At 43.3% G+C, this 25,302-nt stretch overlaps 1 protein-coding gene across 5 annotated transcripts in view; it reads right to left on the bottom strand.

Annotated features, from left to right (window-relative positions):
* Window positions 1-21,690, bottom strand: part of ANKS6 (ankyrin repeat and sterile alpha motif domain containing 6) — a 52,415-nt gene extending 30,725 nt beyond the window's left edge. For 4 of the 5 annotated variants that reach the window (XM_076330190.1, XM_076330192.1, XM_076330191.1 and 1 more), the window contains exons 1-6: window positions 21,341-21,690; window positions 17,754-18,253; window positions 13,715-13,759; window positions 9,341-9,545; window positions 2,850-2,956; window positions 1,141-1,289 (exon numbers count right to left, since the gene is read on the bottom strand). In XM_076330190.1, the coding sequence (XP_076186305.1) occupies window positions 1,141-1,289; window positions 2,850-2,956; window positions 9,341-9,545; window positions 13,715-13,759; window positions 17,754-18,253; window positions 21,341-21,690 (1,356 nt within the window). Of the gene's footprint in view, window positions 1-1,140; window positions 1,290-2,849; window positions 2,957-9,340; window positions 9,546-13,714; window positions 13,760-17,753; window positions 18,254-20,322; window positions 20,429-21,340 lie in introns of all 5 variants that reach the window. The other variant, XM_076330193.1, reaches the window with a different exon arrangement.
* Between the last annotated feature and the right edge of the window lie 3,612 nt (window positions 21,691-25,302).

The following is a 25,302-nucleotide window of genomic DNA, read 5'->3' as shown; positions in this document are numbered from 1 at the left end:
TGAGCTGAAGTAGAACTTTAAATGGTCTTTAAAATTCATGTCAACAATAGCCTGGAAATTACCACGTGTGTTTCCAAGACCCTGATAATATTTATACTAAAAATGTGAGATCATGGACTCAAGGAAATTCTGAGGTACACCATAATCAAAAATTATTCACCTAAATAAATAACAATGGCAACAACAATAAAATAAACTAATACTTTTTCCTTCTCTGTCGCAAACAGACAACGTGAGTCGCAATATCTTTGTTTAAGTGGCATGCACTTGTTCTGACTCTATGTTGTTTCCTACTGGACTACTGCCAATTTCGAGTTAAGGACACAGCATGCCAGAGGACAGGTAAGCCTGAACTGCACGCTCTTCCACTCTTCATATTAAAATCTCTGCTATGATCTTCTTAATTTTCAATGCCAATAGCCTGTTTCCATTTATGGTTGAAATGAAGTCTACCCTCTGTCCTAGAGGTAGACAAGAGATACAGCCTCTCAGCCTCTTGGGCTGTCCCGCACAGAGTCCCAGAAGCATTTTCAAGTACCTTACCAGAGCTTCAGTTTCCTTCCTACATCACCCTTCCTTCTTCTAGAGTCTACTAAATACCATAAAAGTAAAATAAAAGAACTACTGCTGCAATTCCTACACAGAACAAACATATAAATAGGCAGTTTCTCACTATGTTAGGAGATACTAGCCAAATCCCCATAACACATCCATTCCAATTTCAAAAAAAGAAAAAAAAACTAGCAATGAGTATAAAAACAGTCTACTAAAACTGGAGTACATTTGGATTTTAAAGGCAGATTTAAAATTAAGATCATAATGGAAATTCAGTTCCAAACTTATGAACATGGTACCTTCCACTACTTAATTATAGGATCTATTTCTAGGCACTGAAATGCTTCGATGCAAACTCTTCCCTAGAAGTCTTCCCCTTGCCTTGCCATCTGACAAAAAGAAAGCTGAACACATGCTGCATTTCATAAAATCAGGAAGGGCTGTCAATGAGGAATTCAGAACACACATACCCAAAAAAACCCAGTTACATATTAGTTCCAAAGTACTTCTTAGCAATGACTTTCTCTGCTTCATACGTTACAGGAAACAATGCATTGGTTGTTTATTAAGAGTGAACGTATTTACCTTTAGACCTCCTTTGTCATCTGGCAACATTGGGACATTTAAGGATTGCCTACTTCTGGAAGAAGGCAAAGATGATCTGTTGTTCAGTTTATTCTTGTCTTTGTCTACTTGCATGCATGCTGATGCCAGTAACCGTACAAGCTCTGTGTCTAAAAGAAAACAAATTAAGATTATGTTTAGTCTGTTTTGCTTTCCCAAATTATGACTGATATGCTGACACTTTCCCTATAAATCCCATATAAGTAGTAATTGATCTACCTCTCAAACACAAAGCAGATGAATCCCCAAAACCTTCTTTCTTGACCCAGGTTTCCCACGCCTTCTCCCCACACAGTGGGCTGCAGTCTTACCATCACCTCTCTAAAGGTATTTATCAATACAAATAAGCATGCTATTCAGTCGGAATCAGTCATGTGTGACCAAGTGAACTGCCTCCTCTTGCACTTTGTGGAAGTTAAGAACGATATAGTGATGCTCCCTTTTCTCACCTGACAGAGAAGAGAGTAGAGAAAAATGAATATCCTTTCTTCAGGTGTAGGTTGCAGAAAAGAAGCTTGAAATTAAATCCCAAAGAGAAAGGAGATGTTCAGCCTGGACAATGAAGGGACTGAAAAGACATGGTAAGAAAAAAGGTGGACCAAAAAAAAGTAAGAAAAAGAGAGAGGAAGAGGAAGAAAAAAGAACGAGCATGCAATGTGGACAGGAAAGCAAAAAAAAAATTCTGTAAATCCGTATTTTATACAGAAGTAAGGAAAGACTTTCAGAAGGGCAGACAGAACTGACCTATATATATATATTGACAGGTAATAAGACAAACTACTCTCTCCTGCAAAAAGTTAGTTATAAAATAATTCACTGTATTTATTTTCTAAAATGTCATACTATTAGTGATCTACTTTTGACAAAGGAAAAGTATCTGCTAGTGACCAAAAACACCATAATGAGTAAATACAGAGAAAACAAACATTAATTCCATCAGTGGTAGTGGTTTTTGGCTTCAGATAAAGCAAATTAGGTCCCAGGCAAGGTTAACAATAACAAATTATATAGGCTAAACAAACTACAACAAAAATTAAATATGTTTCATTGAAGTCTCCCCAAAACATGCTGCCTTTTTCTAAAGTACTCCCATAAAAACAACCTGAACCCTGAAGCGTGATTTAGTTGAAGATGTCCCTGCCCACGGCAGGGGGGTTGGACTAGATGATCTTTAGAGGTCCCTTCCAACCCAAACTATTCTATGATTCTATGACTTATTCTCAGCCTTTACAGACCTAGTAGGAGGTTCAGCCAGGAGTTCGCTAGTTTTGTTCTGATTGCACTCTCTTTGTCCTGTCCCTTTACTGCTGTTTACTGAGTGGAAATTTCTAGCTCCAGTTCATACCTCTGTGCTAATGGCACTACAGAATACCTGGGCCACCACAGTCAAATGCCACTGCACTGGTTCTGGTGACATAAACAACACATTTTGGAGCATCTTCAAAAACAAAGGCAAGAGGAACGCACAAGATCCGTTATCCCATAAATGTATACACTCATCTAACCAATCAGCTCAGACCCCACCATTTTCAGGCAGTATCCTTTCTTGGCCCAGTCCAGCCCGGACCTCAGAGGGTATTTCCTAGCAACTTTAATGTATTTTCTAGATTGGAAGGGATGTTTATCTGTTTATGTTGTACATATCCTCAGTGCTCTTTGAAATAACATACCTGGATCATTCAGCAGCATTATCAGGTCAAAAGCCGTGTATCCATTTTTTGCACGAAGATTGACGTCAGCACCTTGATTTAACAAATACTTTACAACATCTTTGTTTCTTTAAGGGAAGAAAAAAAGGCATTGTTCATGTTAAAAAGAAAAAGAAAACCTTAATACTCCATTTTCATCCTTTTATACCATTGCTCCTGAATTAGAGATCAGTTTTACCTTTTCTATAGCTAACCAAGTCTAAAATTTCACAAGCTATTCAGAAGCTCCCACGAGTCCTTTGTCAGTCACTGTTTACTATGAATTACACTAACCAACATGCAGAAAGTCAGCCTAAAAAACCTAATTTGAATAGTCAGTTTCTTAAGCTGACCCTTTGGAACTGACTCTGGAATTTGTTGCCAAACACCTTCCCAATGAAAGGCCATTAATGCCTAGGGCAAAAAAGCAGATGGAAAGACAAAGGTCAGTCCAGTAGTCATCATACGCCATCACTAATACTTCAGCACAACTTCACATTCAGAACAGGTAAGAAATTGCACACAGAAAAGCCAAACTGACTGAAGATAATTTATAAACTCCAAACAGTACTTCACTTAATTAGAGATGTAAATTATATAATTGAGAAGGCATATTATCACTTCCTTGAGATGTTTAAAATGCAAAAACGATCAGCATTAAATGATAACCAACACAAACACCTTCCAACAAAAGCTCGTAAAAGCTAGTTGCATAAAAGGAACTCACCATCCCATTCCCATTAGCCCCTCTCCCCTCTCATACACCTGAATAAATAAGCAGGACTTGCCTCCTCAGTTAAAAACAATACTGTAATTCAGCCTACAAAATAAGCAAACAGACAACAAAGCTAGGGAAAATATATTTAATACAAAACTCCTCTGGAGCAGAAACTGACCTTGTATAAAAACAAACTCTGACATGTATAAGCAACACAGAGCAAAAATGTTCTTAAGTAGCAATAGGTGACTGCAAACTCTACTGAAGCTGACAAACTGATCTCAACCTCTCCAGTTTAGAGCGTTACTTTTTCTTGTACAGATGAAGTTTTCACTTCTGAAATCACTCCAGATAAGATCAACCAAAAATGGAGAAGGAATGCTCCTCCTCTCTTCTAACAAAAATTCTGCTTATCCCCGCCACAGCTCCTCTGCATACTTCCCATTGCTTTTCTTCTCTTCCTTAAAACTGTGTCATGACCCTGCTTTTCAGTCCTGCACCTTGAGGGCACACAGAGACACAATCCTTTAGTGGCCCTGGCTCACACAGACCTTGCCTGCTCCCTCCTTCAAACCAGAGACCCTCCACACCACTGTTACTCCTGAGAAAGGGTAAGCTGAGCCTCTGTGGAAACTAAAGATTCCCAGTTGTTACAAAAATTCACAACTGGCCCGTGCCGACCAAGGCTAGGACACGAAGTATAGAATTACAAGGGTAAATATTTACCCATGTACATGAGGTGTGCCAGCCACATTGGGACACCCCGACTGTGGTTCTTGTACACTTCGAGTGTTTAAGCACAACACAATTTGACTAATCACTAACACCCACGCTACCTATTACTAATCATAGTAAAACTCTGCAAAGCAACTGTATTTCTGCAGCATTCTTGCTGATCATTTATTGATCCAGATGTCCCTGGAGTCAGTCTTGCTATCGTTACTTATCTATGATGCCAGACAACACTGGGAGGGTTTCAAAGATGTGTTAGAGAGGCTACGATGCCAGCATTATGTTGGTTGACTAGGGGTATCTTTTAATCTTCATGGACAGCTCTAAGTTTCCAAATCTAAGAAGGCAAATCGTTATTTCCAGGGCTGGGATGTCCTTCTGGTCCTTCCACTGGTGTCCTTTAGTTTGTTTTACTTAAGCATGAACAATACCAAAGTCTCCAGTAAAATTCAACCACCTCAAACATTAAAAGTATTAACAGAGTTAATAAAATTTCATACTATAAAGACCAATTGATATAATAGGGAAGGGAATTTTCATAACACAGTCCTCCAGGAAACTGAAAGGGCAGTATCTGAACACACACAGCACTCAGCTGCGCTCTGTGCTTCCACAGACAAGAGGAGTGCCTGAGTACCGGCAAGGGGACATGCCAGCAGCCCTGCACATCACTTTCTGCTGGCTGCTTCTACTCCAGCTGTGTGCTGGGGTGGCTGCTGATAAGCGAAATGGCCGCACCAGAAAAACTGATCTTCAGGCACTTCTGTGAAATGCCTATCGCTACTATCAGTACTGCGTTGGTGAGGAAGCAGATAATCTCATCTTACGTAGGTCCCAGGAACTACTTCAGAAAATTTTCACAAAGCAATGACAACTTGACCTCCTATTTTTCCCCTTTGTTGCACTTAGAATCATAGAATCATAGAATCATTGAGGTTGGAAAAGACCTCTAAGATCATCGAGTCCAACCGTCAACCCAACACCACCATGCCCACTAAACCATGTCCCTAAGCGCCTCATCTACACGTCTTTTAAAAACCTCCAGGGATGGGGACTCCACCACTTCCCTGGGCAGCCTGTTCCAATGTTTCACCACTCTTTCAGTAAAGAAATTTTTCCTTACATCCAATCTAAACCTCCCCTGCCGCAACTTGAGGCCATTTCCTCTCGTCCTATCGCTTGTTACTTTGGAGAAAAGACCAACACCCACCTCGCTACAACCTCCTTTCAGGTAGTTGTAGAGAGCGATGAGGTCTCCCCTCAGCCTCCTTTTCTCCAGGCTGAACAGTCCCAGTTCCCTCAGCCGCTCCTCATAAGACTTGTTCTCCAGACCCCTCACCAGCCTCGTTGCCCTTCTCTGGACACGCTCTAACACCTCAACGTCCTTCTTGTAGTGAGGGGCCCAAAACTGAACACAGTATTCGAGGTGCGGCCTCACCACTGCCGAGTACAGGGGCACCATCACTTCCCTACTCCTGCTGGCCACACTATTTCTGATACAGGCCAGGATGCCATTGGCCTTCTTGGCCGCCTGGGCACACTGCCGGCTCATGTTCAGCCGGCTGTCGACCAACACCCCCAGGTCCTTCTCTGCTGGGCAGCTTTCCAGCCACTCTTCCCCAAGCCTGTAGCGCTGCATAGGGTTGTTGTGGCCGAAGTGCAGGACCCGGCACTTGGCCTTGTTGAATCTCATGCAGTTGGCCTGGGCCCATCGATCCAGCCTGTCCAGGTCCCTCTGCAGAGCCTTCCTACCCTCCAGCAGATCAACACTCCCACCCAACTTGGTGTCGTCTGCAAACTTACTGAGGGTGCACTCAATCCCCTCATCCAGATCATCAATAAAGATATTAAACAAGACCGGCCCCAGTACTGAGCCCTGGGGAACACCGCTCGTGACCGGCCGCCAACTGGATGTAACTCCATTCACCACAACTCTCTGGGCCCGGCCGTCCAGCCAGTTTTTGACCCAGCACAGAGTACACCTGTCTAAGCCGTGAGCCGCCAGCTTCTCTAGGAGAATGCTGTGGGAGACAGTGTCAAAGGCCTTGCTGAAGTCCAGGTAGACCACATCCACAGCCTTTCCCTCATCCACTAGGCGGGTCACCTCGTCATAGAAGGAGATCAGGTTGGTCAAGCAGGACCTGCCTCTCATGAACCCGTGCTGGCTAGGCCGGATCCCCTGGTTGTCCCGCTCATGCCTTGTGAGCGCCCTCAAGATGAGCCGCTCCATAATCTTCCCCGGCACCGAGGTCAGGCTGACAGGCCTGTAGTTCCCCGGATCCTCCTTCTGGCCCTTCTTGTGGATGGGCGTCACATTGGCAAGCCTCCAGTCGTCCGGGACCTCCCCCGTTAACCAGGACTGCTGATAAATGATGGAGAGCGGCTTGGCGAGCACCTCTGCCAGCTCCCTCAGCACTCTCGGGTGGATCCCATCCGGCCCCATAGACTTGTGAGTGTCCAGGTGGCATAGCAGGTCATTGACTGCTTCCTCCTGGATTACGGGGGGTTCATCCTGCTCGCCGTCCCCGTCTTCCAGCTCGGGGGGCCGAGTACCCTGAGGATAACTGGTCTGCCTGTTAAAGACTGAGGCAAAGAAGGCATTGAGTACCTCAGCCTTTTCCTCATCCTCGGTGACAATGTTCCCCCTCGCATCCAATAAAGGATGGAGATTCTCCTTGGCTCTCTTTTTGTCATTAATATATTTGTAAAAGCTTTTTTTGTTGTCTTTAACAACAGCTGCCAGATTGCGTTCTAGCTCGGCTTTTGCCTTTCTCATTTCTTCTCTGCACGACCTAACAAGATCCCTGTACTCTTCTTGAGTCGCCTGCCCCTTCTTCCACAAGCGGTAAACTCTCCTTTTTTTCCTGAGTCCCAGCAAGAGCTCCCCGTTCAGCCAGGCCGGTCGTCTTCCCTGCCCATTCTTCTTACGGCGTACAGGGACAGCCTGCTCCTGCGCCTTTAAGACTTCCTTCTTGAAGATCGTCCAGCCTTCCTGGACCCCTTTGCCCTTCAGGACCGTCTCCCAAGGGACTCTCTCAACCAGCGTCCTGAACAGGCCAAAGTCCGCCCTCCAGAAGTCCATGGTTGTGGTTTTGCTGCCCCCCCTCCTTACTTCACCAAGAAGCGAGAATTCTATCATTTCATGGTCGCTAAGCCCAAGACGGCCTCCGACCACCACATCTCCCACCAGTCCTTCTCTGTTTGTAAACAGCAGGTCGAGCGAGGCACCTCCCCTGGTAGGCTCACTTACCAGCTGTGTCAGGAAGTTGTCTTCCACACACTCCAGGAACCTCCTAGACTGCTTCCTCTCTGCCGTGTTGTATTTCCAGCAGACGTCCGGGAAGTTGAAGTCCCCCACGAGAACAAGGGCTAGCGATTGAGAAACTTCTGCCAGCCGCTTATAGAATGCTTCATCCGCCCCTTCATCCTGGTTGGGTGGTCTATAACAGACTCCCAGCAGGATATCTGCCTCGTTGGCCTTCCCCCTCATCCTTACCCATAAACACTCAACCGTACCATCATCACAATCGTTGAGCTCTATACAATCAAAACACTCCCTAACATACAGGGCCACCCCACCGCCTCTCCTTCCTCGCCTGTCCCTTCTGAAGAGTCTGTAGCCATCCATTGCAGCACTCCAGTCGTGAGAGTCACCCCACCATGTTTCTGTGAGGGCGACTAAGTCATATCTCTCCTGCTGCACAATGGCTTCCAGCTCCTCCTGCTTGCCGCCCATGCTGCGTGCATTGGTGTATATGCACTTGAGCTGGGCTATCGATTTCGCCCCCGGCATCGGCACGCCACCCCTCGGCTCATCTCTAGTGAGCCTGGTTTTATCCCCTTCCCCCTTCGAACCTAGTTTAAAGCCCTCTCAATGAGCCCTGCCAATTCATGAGCCATGATCCTTTTTCCCTTGTGAGACAGCTGGACTCCGTCTGTCACCAGCAGGCCCGGTGCCATGTAAACCTCCCCATGATCAAAAAAGCCAAAATTCCTCCGACGGCACCAGCCCCTGAGCCACGCGTTGATCAGGTGTGTTTTCCTGCTCCTTTCAGTATCCTTCCCTGCCACTGTAGGGATAGAGGAAAACACTACCTGTGCTCCCGATCCTTGAACCAGTCGCCCCAGTGCCCTGAAGTCCCTTTTGATCGCTGCAGGACTTCTCTCCGCAACCTCATCACTGCCAGCCTGTATAACCAGCAGTGGGTAGTAATCAGAAGGCCGTACCAAACCAGGAACTACCACTTTCATAGTCCAATGAGATCTGCTGACTAAAAATAAAAGCTGGAGCAGCATATCTGCATTTGTACAACTAATGTGAGCATTACCAGGCAGTGAAGTGAATCTTCACCTTGCTGAGGGCCTTGTCTACAACAATGAAGAAAAGTTCGCCTTCCTAAACCGAATATCCTATATTCAGACAATGCAAAGTATACGACAGAGATCACATGTGAAGTACCAGGCCAATTTCTGGGGTCTGACTCTTAAGTGCCTACCTGCATTTTATAAAGTAGCTCTAGAGAAAATGACAATCAGTTCTCCAGCGGGTGCATTTCAGAAAACTCCATGAAAACTAAAGACTGAATAGGGGAACATAAGTATGGTTTTAAGACTGGAAAATATGGCACATAGAAGGGTGATTGCCTTGAAGTTTCACAACTTGATGTAGGCCTACAACCCTGGCAGGGGGTGATACTATCTTACAAAACACTAAAAAACATCAAAGGATGGAAGTTGAAATCTGCACCAAAGCTCCCGGTGCCTGCCTGCAGCACTATGTTCCCAGCACTTACTGAGCAAGATTCAAGTTCCCAAATGTGCCGCTCATTCTGAAATCCAAACGGCATTCAGGTCTGCTCTGAAAGTGCAGTCCAACAGTCATGGAAAACTGAGCCCACAAGTCTCTCAATTTCTCATAAGACCCCTCTGCTTCCAGAGTCAGTATCAAGAAGATTTTTTCTACTGGGATGTAAGAAGAATGAAACTTCTTTACTGCTAGACCCAAAGAGAGCACATATCTTACCCGTGGTATGTGGCCTGCATTAGTGCTGTCCAGCCATGAACATTATCCTGTTTGTCAATATCAGCATTTTTCTCAACAAGGAGCTGAACAAGGAGCAGCTGTCCAGTTACAGCCGCAATCATTAATGGAGATGCACCGTCAACATTGGTAATATTGACCTGACTTGGGTCTTCATCGACGATCTCTTTAACCAGCTGAAAGTTTCCTGTAAAACAGGGATAAAACATAATCTACATGAGCAACAGAGAACTGCTTAGCCACTGAATTCATATGTATTTTGATTTGCTGACATTGGTCTATATTTAATGGAATTAAAAAAGAAAAAATAAAGTACTAGAGCAACTGCAACACTAAAGCTAAATATTTGTACTGATCTTTGGTCTTCTAGTTGATCAGTACATCTTCCCAGGCTGCATAAAATTGTGATATAAGCAGAAGGCACTGTTTTCCCTCATTTTCCCTACCTGTACACTTATAGTACAATCCCATTACAAGAATAATTTTCTGAAATTAACGACTAAGCTATAAAGGCTGTAGAAACTGCAGTGCATCCCACATGTGAAGACATGAGTAGGGAATATTTCTATTAAATTGTCATAAAATGATGTTGTTCAAGGAAAACTGATGATGCTGAGACACCCTGATTTGTCCTTCAGCAGGACGAAGATCCCTGTTTTATTTCCATAGGCTGAAATCACAGAAAGCAACAATTATAGAATCAAAGCGAGTGGGTACAAAGGCACTCTGAAAGGTGGTGGAGGCCATCCCTTGCCTTAAGCAGATAGAACAACACCCTATGTCACACTGACCCATAAGTTCCTCTTACAAAGGTGGTTCACTGATTCTAAAAACTTCTACTGATTAATTCCTTGGGAGGTTGTGGAATTGTATCTATTCCAGTGCTCAACTTTCTTAATTCAGAAAGTTGTTTTTTTTTTTAATTCTGCCTCCAATATTTAAACCAAATCTCCAATGCGAAACTTCCCTTCTCCTTGCTCAAGAGTAATGCATTATTCCTGTCATCTTTCTAGTTCTTTAAAAGCGAACCTAAAGTTCAAGTTTCCACATAAAGAGGCTGGTAGTCACTGACTTCTTGTCTACATTACAAAAAGCAGTACAAAATATGCTACTGAACATATTTTAACCAGGTTGTGGGTTTTTTTCTAAATCTTAATAAAGGTAGGAACAAGCACTTTTTAAAAATGTGTGAGGCAGTCAGGGTCGTCTTAAGCAGAGAGCTTAAGCTCACCCAGCTCCCTTACTTTTTTGATGACATATGGCAGGCAAAAGCAGGGAAGCAGCTAAGAGGAAAAAAAAGATATCTGTGATCGAATATGTAACACCATAGGAACAAAGGCAAGAAGAAGCAAATCATCAACTGCCATGCAAATGGAAAAATTCTCACCCTTAAAAAAACCTTCAGATGGTAAACTGCTTCATGACACGAGCTGCCTTTAACTCAATCACAGGCATGCACATTTTCCTTGGAAAGCCAGTCAGAATCCCAGACAACCCCTGCAGGCACTTGAATGCACTCACTGGAACTAACACCCACCCACGCCACTCAGCTAATTTCTTGGAACGGGGAAAATACAAAAGCACAGAACTACTTTTTTTATGTCCCAATTTAGTAAAAGACAGCAGGTGGCTTTTTTAACACAGACCCGCATCACAGACTTTGTTAATCAGAAACTCTGGAACCTACAGAGACTCCAGAATTGACTTTGAACTCTGGCCTGGACACTTCTTAACCTAGTGAGTTGGTTTTTTAACAGTGCTGCCATCCACAGTCAAGTATTTCAGAAAAAAACAGAAGGAGTATGCTGACCAGTATTCATTTGGCTCCCCCCCTAAGGCTCCTTCCAACTCAGCACCAACGTTTATAAATCTTGTACTGGTTTCAGCTGGGATAGAGTTAATTTTCTTCCTAGTAGCTGGTACAGTGCTGTGTTTTGGATTTAGGATGAGAACAATGTTGATAACACACCGATGTTTTAGTTGTTGCTGAGCAGTGCTTACACTAGTCAAGGACTTCTCAGCTTCTCATGCCCTGCCAGTGAGAAGCTGGGAGGGGGCACAGCCAGGACAGCTGACCCAAACTGGCCAAAGGGATATTCCATACCATATGATGTCATGGTCAGTATATAAACTGGGGGGAGCTGGCTGGGGGGTGGTGACTGCTGCTCGGGAACTGGCTGGGCATCGGTCAGCGGGTAGTGAGCAATTGCATCATGCATCACTTATTTTGTATACTCTTTTATCATTATTATTATTATTATTTTCCCTTCCTTTTCTGTCCTATTAAACTCTCTTTATCTCAACCCACGAATTTTACTTTTTTTGTTCCCCGATTCTCTCCCCCATCCCACTGGGGGTGGGGGGAAGTGAGCGAACGGCTGTGTGGTGTTTAGCTGCCTGCCGGGTTAAACCACAACAATCTCAAACTAAAAGTCACAGGAGTACAAGAAGGGCAGCTGAACTCTCTAAAATCTAACAGACCTGAGGCCTTCCTAGGAAGAGGTTTTGGTAGCTTACGTGTGAAGAGTCGACATTTAAGAGGGAGCTGCCGGTACTGCTACCTATCACCTCTTTCTTCTCTACTATTATGTCTGCTCATTTCCAGTTCTGGCAGTCTGAAAAGCCATGAAGCTCCTGAGACTGTGACTTATGATGGTCAATTGAAAAGCAACTGTTAAACTGTTGTACCAAACCCAGGATGAGATCTGAATGCTAAGGCCAGGCTTGACCATTTAAAACGCACCTCTAACTTTTCAATAGGAATGCAGCGACAATAAAACTTGGAAGACAATTGTCGATTTAAAGATGCATTGCTGAAATCCATTTGGACAGATGTTGAGGAAAAAATGGTATTTTTCTTCACAAAAATCACTCATTTACTACTACTACTACTACTACTAATAATAATAATAATAATAATAAAAGATCTAAAAATCCATCAGAATCTATGAAAGTTGCTAACTCGGAGCTCTCTTCAGGTTGCAGCTCCCTGTTGAAAGCAAGAAGGTGAACCACACCAAAGGCTTCATGATTATGTTACAGTCAGGAGTGGGAACATGGACAAAAAAGCTGAAATGAGAGGCAGTTGTGTTCAACCCTAAAGCTCACTTATTCTGTAAGCACATATCACAGTCAGGAGGGGTAGAGCCAGCTTTCAGTGCACTGACCAGATTTTCTATGCCACCGACACAGAAAGCACAGCCCCGGTAAGGCTTATTAGGTCCACTGCATGCACAAGGCTGTATTACCAATGTTTCCTCATTGTCTGGGGCATCTTAGTCCCAAGTAAGGGCAGGTTGACTGGAGAAGAAACAAACCTCTTAGGTCTCATGGGACACCTCTCATGACTTCACTGGACATAAGATTTAATCTCACATAAGAATGACATCTTCCAATATTTGAAAAGAAAATATTAAATAGATACATCAGGAACTTTTCTTTACTACTATTTTTTTTCTGACTGCCTATATAGCTAGGACTGCTGACAATAGGCTAAATGTGCTATCATATAGCTGAAAACACATTTAAGTAGCAAAATACCAACTGTAAGAGCAGTAATCAGATACAGTTCAAGAACTGAATCTCTCTAACCTGTCAAAGAGATTGCAAACAGTGCAGAGTTTTCTGGACCTGCGACATTATCAGGAACCTCAGCAGAAAGTGAATAGTCCTCTTTCCCATGCCAAACCCATCAGATAGCAAGCCTCAAGCCAAACCCATCATTTCAGCACTTTTTCCTATGCTGGAAGATCCAGGAAAACAGGTAATCAGAAAGTAGCTTGCCATCCACCACGGGTGCAACCCATCAGAGCCTGGATCAAATTTAAATCAACAGGATGGCACTGGCTCTTTCTGTTTGCCACGGAACAATTTTACCAGTTGTGTGCTCATGAAAGTCACTCTTGAGAGTGACTCATGAGAGAACATGCAAGATCTGAGACACTTATTCTTTTCTTGAAGCAACTTTAAAGAACAATTACAATGCTCATATGGAGTAGAGGCCAGCACATTTTTTGCACCAATTAGCACTTTTGTTTTCATACTTCCAATTTTATCAGGAAGGGGGAAAAAAAAACACATTAAAGGTAGCATGGTCTTAGAATAACTGGAACTACTAAATCACACCATTTTGGCATGAAGGGCACAACCAGGAGTTCATAAAGATTTTTTTCATATTGGAATGTGAAGAAAAATAAACTACAGAAATAAATGTATTTTTAAAATTAAAAGAAAAATAAGGGAAAAATCAAAGCTGCGTGTAAAAACAGAACATGTCTCAGTTTCCCATATTAACAAACAAACATGCTCTGAAGTTACAAGAACCAGACATGGTGGAAAAGTCCTGTCAGTACTTACCCAATTTCAAAGCATGAAAGACATCAGGTTGCCTCTTTTCTGTATCTGGAAGAAATATAAATATTTCTATTAGCAATCATTAAAAAAGCAAAAATTTCTAGTAAAATTTTTATAGCAAAAACTATTAAAAAATTTACATAAAAGTACTATAAAATATATGTTTGGACATACATTTAATAAGAACAAAGAAAGCACTGATAACCTTTTTATTCCCTTTGGCAAGAATGACTCAACTGTATGGTTCTCTGTGCAGAGTTAAAGCTACAAACTATAATAAAGCACCAGTACAGGCTTTTGCCTTTCAACTCCATTCTCTATCAAGAAATTGTATTTGGAAACTTCTGTGTTTCCTGCCTGGAAGACTAAAATATCAATTAAAGAACCACAGTATGGTTCTGTGGTCTGGTGTAATCCTCTGTACAACAGCAAACACTCAAATAGTACAGGATTATTTTGAAAGGTGACTCAAAAGGAGTTTTACAAGGTGTCTCATTTTTATTTCCTCTTCAGTATTGCCAGGTTAATTTGTGAAGGTCACAAAAATAATAGCGATGATGTAACTACACAGGCTTGCTGCTTGTGCATTAATAGATATCCTTCAGCTCCCAGATCATCATCCCCATAGTAAGAACTGTAATTATTAGAAATTTTAATATTTTGAGTGAAGGATCTTTCCTTTGACATGCCTTCAAAGTGCTTCGAAACTGCTGACACTATATAAGATGAGGAAAAAATAGTGACATATTTTACACTTTCCACTCAAGCCAGAAAAATATATCCTTCTCCATCTTCCAAAGCATTACTGACACTACAGAACCAATGCGGTAAAAAGATTTTAAGGAAAACAAGGAGACGTTGAGATATTTCCCGAGCCCGATTCTGTCATTTTTATGATAATACAGAAAAGGTTGATGTTCATAGCTTGACTCCAAAGGAAGTCATCTGAAAATGCTGAACAAAAGCAATTGCTGGAAAGCCCCCAAAAACATGAGAAACTCTTATTTTAAGACTGGGAAAGAGAGCTGTGGGTCCTACATTTTCTCCTGGTTCAGAAACTGATCTTACAGAAGGAACTGTGTATGAGCTTACCATTGGAAAACAGATTTCAAAAGACTAGTTTAGAAAAGGACCAGACTCCATACTTGGCCTGTGAAAAGCCTGGAAGAGGCAGCCTCAGGGAGCAGGAGACCATGAGGAGATGCCAGAAGGAAGGACTGCCGTCCAAGTAAGCTGAAGCAAGGACAGGGACAGAACGCAAGCAACACCCAGGCCATTTCAAGTAGTTTTGAATTTGTTACTGAAAACAGCCCTGAGAAGAGAGTTGCTTTCTTCTGGAAGGCAATTGGCCCTATCTATGGCAATGGATCAGAAGACAAGTTCCTCTTCTGCTGCCTTCCATATGAGCGAAAGGATCTTTTTTCTTCCCAGGATATACAAGACTCCAGTGCTAGGAGGAGACTGAAGCCATGGTCAAAAACCAATGCAGAAATTTGCGTGGAAGTTTAACATTTTTACCCCCAGTTAGTTACTACTCTTCTGCTGATGGAAACTCCCCCTCAGCAGAGGTGTCAGGAACACTCACCTGCTTTAACGCAAGTCCACTCTCCTAGCTTAAACAGAGACTTCTTCAACACTTTAAGTCATATGACTACAGAACACTTTCAAGACTCATCAGGCCAACTCTGCCTGCATATACGTTCCGTATGTGCAAACGCATGGGCAAGGTATAAAGCGCTGCACGAGTCAATCCCACAGATGTCTGATTCTCTCTGTGTACTGTAACCTATTGATGTCTATTCCTCAGAGACGGGTCATGAGCAAACATCTACAGTCAGCCAGTTCTGCCTGGTAGTGTGGCTGGGATTGTGGACATGTCCACATGGTAGTGTAATATAGACATAATTAGATAAGATTTAAATAAGCCTATTTGGGTATCACAAGTAGCAGAGAGCTTGGAGTGGACTATCCTACCCTACAGGCTTTCTGCCACCATGGCTGGATGGGTGGGAGCACCTGGAAAAGGTTCTTTCTAAGGCTAGCCACATCCTTAGATTTCATAGCAAGTACTCCAAAGCTGAAAAAGCCAGATGAAGCTCTTCCAAACACTTTTGTTTAAGCACCTCCCAGCACGCATCTGCATCATAAAGGACAAATACCTTGAAAAGTGTCCCCGAACAGCCACATACAGAATAAGGTCTCAACCTCTGAAATGACTTACTGACATTCAAATGTCCAACACAACGTCCAAACCAAACTGCCTGATTTCAGAAACAGATTTAATGTATTTCTGTTAGCATAAACAAACTTCTGGAGAAGGAAAAAGAAGCAAAGCCACAATACTTTAACAAAACTAATATAAGACATTCATAATATTATTTTATAGAACGAGCTAGAAAGAAAAGCTAATTTGGAAAGGTATCTGGGAGAGATAGCCGCAGTAAGTAAAAAATTTTTAAAAACTAAATTCATTACCATTTCAAACTGACAGGTGGCAGCAAGTAGGTTTAATCTTTATCTTCAATAAAAATAAAAATCCTAGGAAATTACATATAAAAAACTGTGAACAGAACACAAATTTGCTTAGTAATTAAAAAAACCTTGGAAAATTACTGGTAAAGACATGCAACATACTATTCTGTCCTTTTGGTTGAGTGTGCAGTACTGGATATACTGGTTAAGACTGAAGGAAGAATGTTGTAGTCTAAATTTGTTCACACCTTCCTAAGCCTTGATATCACCTAGTACAAGATATTACCTCTACAAAATCCTGGATTTCTTATATCCATCCACGCTCATGGCTAAAGCTACATGACCACCACACATTATTTAATTACACAGTCACAAAATGTTTCTTCATCAATTCTCTTACCTCATTCAGTGCACATAATGAATGCATTACAGGACAAAAATAAAAACCATAAAAGCAGCATTTCTTAACTTCATTTTACTTGAGATCTGCATTGAAATAATGTTATTTTAATCTAGTTTTGTACATACACAAGCACAGCGTGTGTGCCTATCTGTGTGTGTGCACACACACAGAGGCATATTCACATTTGAGGGGAGGAGGTTGTTTATAAATTTTATGAAGTCCTGAAGTTAATTAAGTATTCCCCTCTCCTTCAAGGAACAGAAAAGTAGAGGACATGCCGACTTGTTATTCATCCACATTAATACTTGGTTTTCTTAGAATACACAGTCCACTATCAAAGGACTTTGAGGAGGTTTCAAATATTCAGAGACTGCTAGAAGAAACCTTTAGGTTAACTTCATCTGGCTTTCTGCATGTCACAGGCCTTGTATGTGACACCCAGTGAAGACAATCCGATGATGAGTTTTAGAAAGGCATTTAACCTTGATTGCAACTGTTAGAGACTGCACACCTCTACTAAGTCACTCCAGGTCTAAGCTTCACCGCAAAACACAGCATCTTATTTCCCACTCAAATTCTTCTAACTTTAAACTCACAGCTTTTTTCTTTGGCTGCCATATAAAAAGGCCCTCCAGTATTGGACTTCCTGTCCTTAATGTGGACACTTTATTAATCACACCTCTTAACCACCTCTTCATGAAACAAGACAGCTTGAACTTCCTCAGTCTCTCCTTACAAGGCAGGTTTTCTAGATGTTATATCTTTATGTTTTCTTTGAGTCTGTGATATCCTTTCTTTGATATCCTATTCTGGTTTTGATGTCCCTTCTTTAGTGCCATTTCAAGTAGGCCTTCGTAATTGTCTTCCTAAATGAGCACCTGGATCATGTGTTTAAAAAGCAAAAAACATTTAAAACACTAAAACATTTTAAAATGTTTCACATGATTTTTATTGCAGGACAGGAATCTCATCACACTAACGTGGATGAAATCTGCTAAAGCTGGGCATTCCTGCCTCACCCAAGGTAGGTGTACCTACTCCAACATTTTCAAAAGAGTCTAGTTACAAATTATAAAGAACATCATGTACATACAAAATAACCCCTTCAATTTCTAAATATGCAATCAAAACTTCAAGAAAGCGAAACAAAAAACTAACGCTCCATACCTGCCTGGGGTCTGATCGTTGTGAGAGATTCCAGGTAGTCCTTCATGTCTTTGTGTTTGAAGCCAACAGAGATTTCAAAAGGTGTTTTATGTAGTACATTCAGGTGATCAGGATTGGCACCTTTCTCCATGAGCTGCTGTGCCAAGCTCACCTTTCCACTAACAGCTGCCAGCATTAAAGGACTCCAGCCCATAGTCTTCACAGTGTAATTACAATCAGCTCCCCAGTCTAATAACAGATGTACCACTGCCTCATGTCCATGCTGAGCAGCTGCCATTAGTGGAGTGATATCGGGAAGGTCGTCTCTGCTGCTGTTAAGTACACTCGTGCTAAAATGGTCGTAATTGTCTACAAAAGCTCCAGATTCCAGCAACAATTTCACCATGCTGATATGGCCACCTCTGGAGGCCATTGTGAGGACACTGGCTCCTAACTTATTCTGTGCATTGAGATCAGCACCATTCTCCAGCAAGATGTGAGCCACGCTTAGATGTCCAAACCTTGAGAGAAAGAGGTAAGGAGGAGAATTAACACCTTGGATGGCAGAGGCTTCTCGAAGAAAACCGACATACTCTGAACACGGAAAACTTTGCTACCAAATTGGCCTATTGACTAATATACTATGTGGGATCATGCACGCTCACTGAATGTGACAGTCGTGACCTTACTGGAGGGAAGCAATCAAAATTTAGTTTACAGCTGAGGACTGTAAACTAAACCATTCCACATGTACCAGTGACCATGCTCATAAACCAGGCACCGATTTAAGAGGATGTTCTCGCCAAAGCAGCAACGTGCTAGCCTCATTTTCAACTGCATGACATCAACATGTAACTTCCATAAACCACAGAGTCACTTTCATCCTCTTATTTCCGGGCCTGTATCACATTCAGGAACCAAAGCCAGTTTGTTTGCAGAGATCTTAATTAAGTACCCTCATTACTATTGAACAAGTAGAGTAAAAACTTCAAAGAGTCAATGCTAAAGGAAAAAAAAAAAAATTAACTGGATAGTCAATCTTTTGTATTTGCATCATCCCTGGCTTTCCAGTTGTGAACCATCAACAAACCCTCACAATGGAAGAAGGTTCAGAGAAGACAGGCATGTGCCCATGAAGCTCAGGAAAGAATATAGCGAGTGGCCACAGCTGTTGTAAAGAAAGCTGAACTTCTCTCAACACAAAGGGGACCAGAGGGTGGCATTTGTTTTAGAGAAACAGCTCTATCAGCAGAGTGGGGCAACTGGCTTTGTGAATGGCCTTCCCTAAAACAATCAATAGAAAGTATTATCTTCCTGAGTCAGCTAGACCAGCATGGGGGAAGTGCCTACGCAGCTCAGCCCAACACAGAGCACCAAAACTGGGCAACCAAAGAAACAAATTTTGAAGAGAGCAAGGGGCCTGAGTTGGCTTCCAGCCACGTATTCCTTCCCGGCAACTGGGGACGCCCAGCACTGTGATGTTGAGCATACAGGGACTGGTAATGGGCGTGCTGTTTGTCTTGTGGTTCAACTGTGTGTTGCAAGTGCTATGTTGGGCTTGTGTTATGATTTCAGGAGATTGCTGTATCACTAGGCTAAATCAAAACCCTGTGTAACATCAAATATCTTCCAATAAGGAAACTTGGTATTAAAGCATTAAACCCTTCTTCTGTGGAATATCTAAAAGAACTTGGTCAGAGTATTGAATTCTGACACCAGTTTCACCAGTAACCCAGCTTTGATACCACTTGACTATCAGAGGATCTGGTAGTTTGTCAGTAAGCAAAAGACAATCATGCACACCATACATCCAACCAGCTAGTTAACCATGAGAAAATGGAAACCCTTTACCGTTCCTCAGCTCAGGAATCCCACATTTTAATAAACATAATACATTGACAAGATGTGTACTTTGTGCTCTCATTGCACAGATCATGCATACCATATGCTTGTGCAGTGTTTAACACAATCGAGCTCTGATCCTGAAAGCAGCCTTTGTACACTGCAGCAAAGCAAATATTAGTTGAGGAAATCCTGAAGAACGCTACTAACCACTAACAGCAGACATGAGACCCTAGTTTCCTTTCAGAAAGTACATGGTTGCAGAAGGAAGCCTCCAGGGCCTGTCTAGTCCCTAGGTCTATCCTGGTAGCCTTCACTACATCACCCAGTAGAGCCTGCAACCACTGTACACATGATTAATTTTATGCATATATGCTATCTGCTGTCCAGTTTCAACAGGACTAACCACAGCCAGAAAATTGAACATGTACATAGTTCGAAACCTGCATTTGTACAAACACTATGCTTCCTTTCTGGTTAGCCATTAAAAAGAAAAAAGAAACACGCTCTTCCACTTTAAGCTTTCTCCACAGGTTTCAGTGATATCTACAGCACTTTTCAAATGGCATCAAGTCATTTCTTTAAAACAGTGAGAGGGCTATAGTGATTTGAGTTTATTGTTTTTAGAGAATAAGCATACGGTTTTCATTAAGGGGAAAAAAATCTAAGAATGTTTCTGCAACTTTTTTCCTTTTTTTAACCTTCATAAAATAACAAAATTGTTGAACCTTGTCTTCCTTGTTCTTACTGGGAAACCAGCTGTGTGACTCATTCTTTGGGAACTTTCTATGGGCTTTAATTGAAAAGAGAAACGTTGACTTTGAAACAGACTCTTTTCTTCCAAGTATTTTAATCTGTTATGAAACAAGAAAAAAAACAAACCCAAAAGACATTTATTCTCTCAATTAAACATTCAATTATTACAGGAAAATACTGCCCTCCAACCTTGCAAAACACGTCTGTAAACCCAGGGGGTACTTGTATACGTAAAGATAAGCACAAACATGAGCATTAGCAACGTGGGAACCTCCCACAACCCAGCAGTGGGTTACACGAAGCACGGCGTCATTGATGCAGAAAGCAATCCAGATTTGTCATTAAAAACCTCAGCAATGATTTTCCATATCCTCCAGCGAGTCATTTAGGAAAATATGGAAAAGCCAAGTGAAATTAATTATTCCTGTTTGTTTCAGTATGTTTTATGTCAGAGGTGACTTTTCAACAGGTAGGTAAGACACATACCAAAAAAACCCAAGAGAAAATGAAGTAAGGGTACGCACGTATCTTATTTCCACAGAAGGAAAGAGGGGAGCAGCGTTTTCATGTTCAAGTTACCTCTGACTGCGATTCTGCACTGGCTTTACCAAAGAAATAGCATGCACAGCTTCAATCACCACATCCTTAATATGGGAAGAGAAAACCTAACGCCCCAGTGTAATACTTACCCAAATCTAAACCCGACAACCCCTCCTCACCCACCCCCGGGGAAGGTAACAGGTGACCACTCGGATCCCCCCGGGGTAACTACACCAGCGACGAGCGACCGCGGCCTACAACATGGCGCCTCCCCGCCCGCCCTCACACACGCTGACTCGCCTGGAGCCCCCCTGCGCTCCCGGACGCCCTCCCCCAGCCTGCGGAGCGGGATTTTGAGGACGAAGGGGCCACCGCCGGCGCGGTAACCGCCCTGCCGCTGACTAGGCCGGTGCCCCGCGGCGAGGCGGGGCGGCGGCCGGAGACCCCCTTCCCCAGGATCCGCCCCCTACCTGGCCGCCTGCATGAGGGGGCTCCATCCGTAGTGGTTCCTGCTCTGTACCGAGGCCCCCTTCCGCAGCAGGAACCGCACCAGCTGCTCGTGGCCCCCCGCCGCGGCGAACTGCAGACCCGTGTTGCCGGCCTCGTCGGTACAGTCCACGGGCACGGCGGGGGCCGGTGGGGCGGACGCTTCGCCGCGGGGCTCCGCCGCCGCCTCCTCGGTACCGCAGGAGGAGGGGGCCGCCGGGTCCGCGGCGCCGCCGCCGGGCAGCCCCAAGAGGCGCCGGGCGGTCTCGCAGTCGCCCTGCTCGCAGGCGCGGAGGAAGAGCTGGACCTGGGGGGGCACCCCGCACTCCCCCATGGGCAGCGCCGGCGAGACGCGAGCAGCTCGGCCGCCCGCGACCGCCCTCGCCGCCGGCGGCTCGGCGGCCGCCGGGAAGGCAGCGGGGAGGAGGGGACTCCGCTGGCGGGAGGAGGCCGGCCGAGGGCGGCCACAGCGCCCCGGCCGCTCTCGCACGGCGGGGAGGGGAAGCCGGGCTGGGCCGCACGCCGCGCTCTTCGGAGCCGGCGAGGGGCCTCCCTGCCCGGGTCGGGGGCCTCGGCGCCTCTCCCCGCCGGGCCGCTCTCCCCTGCCCCCGCTGGCAGTCCCGGCGGTGTCACCCCTCCTCGCCCCAGCCAGCGTCTGGGTCACCACGGCTCCTGCCCCCTTCCCCAGATGTTTTCCGTCACCCACTCGCATCTGGGCTGCAGCCGTTTTCCACACCATGTTCCTGCTACCATTACTGATTCCCATACAAAGAAGTGTCTCTGCGTTACATGTTTTTCTGTCCGGGGTCATCGCAGCAAGCCTTCACTATGGGGCTTATCCGCTGCCACCCGACACAGCAATCCCTTTCTCTTCTTCACAACGTGACTTCTACGGCCTGGCGCGGTCCCTCTCTGCCAGCCCCGCTGCGCTTACATGATACTTCATCCTTTATTTGCACCTTCCTTTCCTTCCGCTCCAAACAGGTCTCTTCCTTCACTGAGACACAGGATTCACAGTTGAGTCATTCCCCAACAAACATGTATTTCCCGCCCCCTGATAGTGCTGGTCAGTTAGTCTTTCAGTTTAAAGAGTTTGAGCATAAAATTTGGATTTCTTGTGGCATTTCTAAGTATCTTCTCTTTAGCTTCAGCCTCCCAGGTAACCTGAAATCTTTTCCAGGTTGTATTGATTTACAACAGCTAAAGTGAGGGGAAAAAATAAAGCACCGATGAAATAGCTCTTGAACTGCAGTTGACCAGTCACTTAAGAATATTGTGTCATGTCCCTGTAAGTTTGGGCATGTCGTTATCTATTAAAATCAGTGACTTCAATGGCAGAACAGTGGTGGAAGGTTTGGGGACGAGAGGACTAGGAGAGGTTATGGGGACTGCCACTAAATGCCACTAAAATGAAGCCATCCCCTGGTTTTAGGCAGTGGCATCCATATCTTCCAAGTTATATGGCTTTCTGCCTCTGATCCACTTGCAAATCCAGATTGCCAGACCATCATGGCAAAGGGCCAAACAAGTTACACTTGGAGAAAGACTCCAGCAAACAAGAGTCCTGGCTGTGTTTATGGCCTCTTAAACCAGTCCTCTGGGAAAGTACCATTCACAGCAAAGAAAAAAAAAAAAAATTACTTACACCTTTGCAAATTTATCATTACAGAAGGAATAGGACAAATTCCTAGACAGGGTAAAATATTCAGTGATGCTTCCTCCATTACAGATACCATGTGTTAACTCATGTAAAAGATGTAAAATATTTAAATATGTAACGTATGCGCTTATGTTAAATAACTTCCTTAAGCAAAAAGATGCTTATAGTGGCCATCATCAGAGGCAAGTTGCATGGCTAGGTAGATTTTTGGTCTAGCCAGTACAACCATTCTTACATTACGACAGTATGAGGAGTTTGCCATTATCAATAAAGCTGGACGGTGCAATTCACTCTGTGTAAGATTTCAGAGCTTGGAAGAAGGGAATGGCAAGAGTGATTAATGCAATACATTATTCATGATTGAAGAAAACTGGGCCGTACTTACCATATCAAAGTGCATGCTCGGATATAGTAAATTAGTCAGGATGACTCCAGTTTATCTTTGAGATAAACTACTGAACATGTTGGTCGTACAAATTTATGTTATGTAGCTGATGATTACGCTATCAAATTCTACTAATGGTTTGAAACTCCAGGCAAAGATATCATGAATGTAATTAGGAACCTAACAGCAAAAGATGCAACTCTTATTTAAAGAAACTCATCAGAAAGCAATAGGAAATATTTGCTGGGGTTTACAAAATGAGAGAGGAAATTATTTGTGCTGAATTCTGCTGCTGTCATCTGATGGCCATTACTATCTTCAGTCAGCATCCTAGGCATTTATACAGATATGATCACTCAGTGATTTCTGTCACTGGTAGAGACTCAAAATATTATGAGGCAAGAGAAAAATAATCGGATCTCTTCTGAAATGAATAAAGTGCTATAGAGTGTTCTTATGGTGATGCAGTACTCTCCGGGAAATACAGAACTTGATTTCTTCACCAATGAAAGAACAACCTAAGCCTTTCAAACTGCTCATTAGGTAAGAGGATGGCGAAAGCTTAGCTTAGAAGAGAATACAGGAGAAAACAAAACCAAGATTCTCAAGTGCAGATTGTGCAGTAGTGGCTCGGAAGGTTTGTCCAAACTGCATCTGGTTTGTCCAGTCAGTGAAAAATACGTTCCTTTTGACAAGAAATTCCTTCACGTCACCAATGTACTAACTTGTATAGGTCAGTGTAGGATTGCTCTGAGGTTAAAATCATTTAAAGCGACAGAAGAAACTGATGAATGAAAAAATGTCTTTAGACTAAAGGAGACGAGAAAAGTGCAAGGAACAGAACAGGCACACCAAAAAAAGCAGAACAGATAAGGCAAACACGTGAGGCCAACATTTGTGAAACTTTTCTAACAGAAACTTTTTTAACACCGCACATGATACCAAAACACCAGCAGGGAGATAAACGGGCCAATGTAAGCTTTATTAAAGCTACTCATAATACAAGGTGGCATGAAGGAGATAAACTTAGAGCCATCGTTCTGCAAAAGACAGAACTCATCATTTTCAAAACAAAGCCTAGGAAGCCATTAGGGCATGTAATGTACCCGTGGAGCTAGTAAAGTAAGTGTAATATAGCACATGTGCAGTGATGTAGAACTACAAATTGGCCAGGTAACATGACAAAAAAATCTGTTGCTCTTACAGTAGTAATAGGATGTAATACATTTGGACATACCATGACACACGAGCAAATTTCTGCCTCATATATAATTCAGAATCACATAATATGGAAAACTATAAAATGACCATCATAATCAAAAGCATCTCAGAAAGGGAAAAATGCAAGTAGTTAAGCAATCTGCTCCAAAGAAATCAAAAAAACTAGAGATAGCTGACTCAGTCATAATCTTCATCATGAAAGTCTGGGGATGATGGCATCTCAAATCCCCAAATATGATGGCATTATTTTCATGGCAATTCAAGGAGTAAAAGGCTTATTTTCTACTGTAAAACCTTACTGATGTGAATCACAAAGAAGTCATACTGCTGACAAAAAGAAAACTGGAAGTTTTAGCATGTGTTTTGTGTGAAGACTCTATCTCCATCTTAAAGAAAAACATAGACACATATATTAGGCATACCATCAGAGAAAAGCAGATGTTTCTCCAGTATCATTAGGCTCATATGTGGACTTTGGTCCTTTCAGGCATAGAAAAAGAAATAAACTTGAAAAATGACTAAGAAAAAGTGGTGGTGAGTGCCTACAGTACAGGATGACTAAGATTAATTCCACCACGTAATATCCCCCTGAGTTCTTGGTTCAGAATTTTAACCATGGCGTATATAGCAGATCTCTGCTTTGCCTACTATAGCCAGCTGCTACAACTTTGTGATGAATC

Source organism: Aptenodytes patagonicus, chromosome 2, assembly GCF_965638725.1.
Source record: "Aptenodytes patagonicus chromosome 2, bAptPat1.pri.cur, whole genome shotgun sequence".
Lineage (NCBI taxonomy): Eukaryota > Metazoa > Chordata > Aves > Sphenisciformes > Spheniscidae > Aptenodytes > Aptenodytes patagonicus.
The sequence above is the reverse complement of the archived record's forward strand: the minus strand, read 5'-3'. Positions and strand labels throughout refer to the sequence as shown.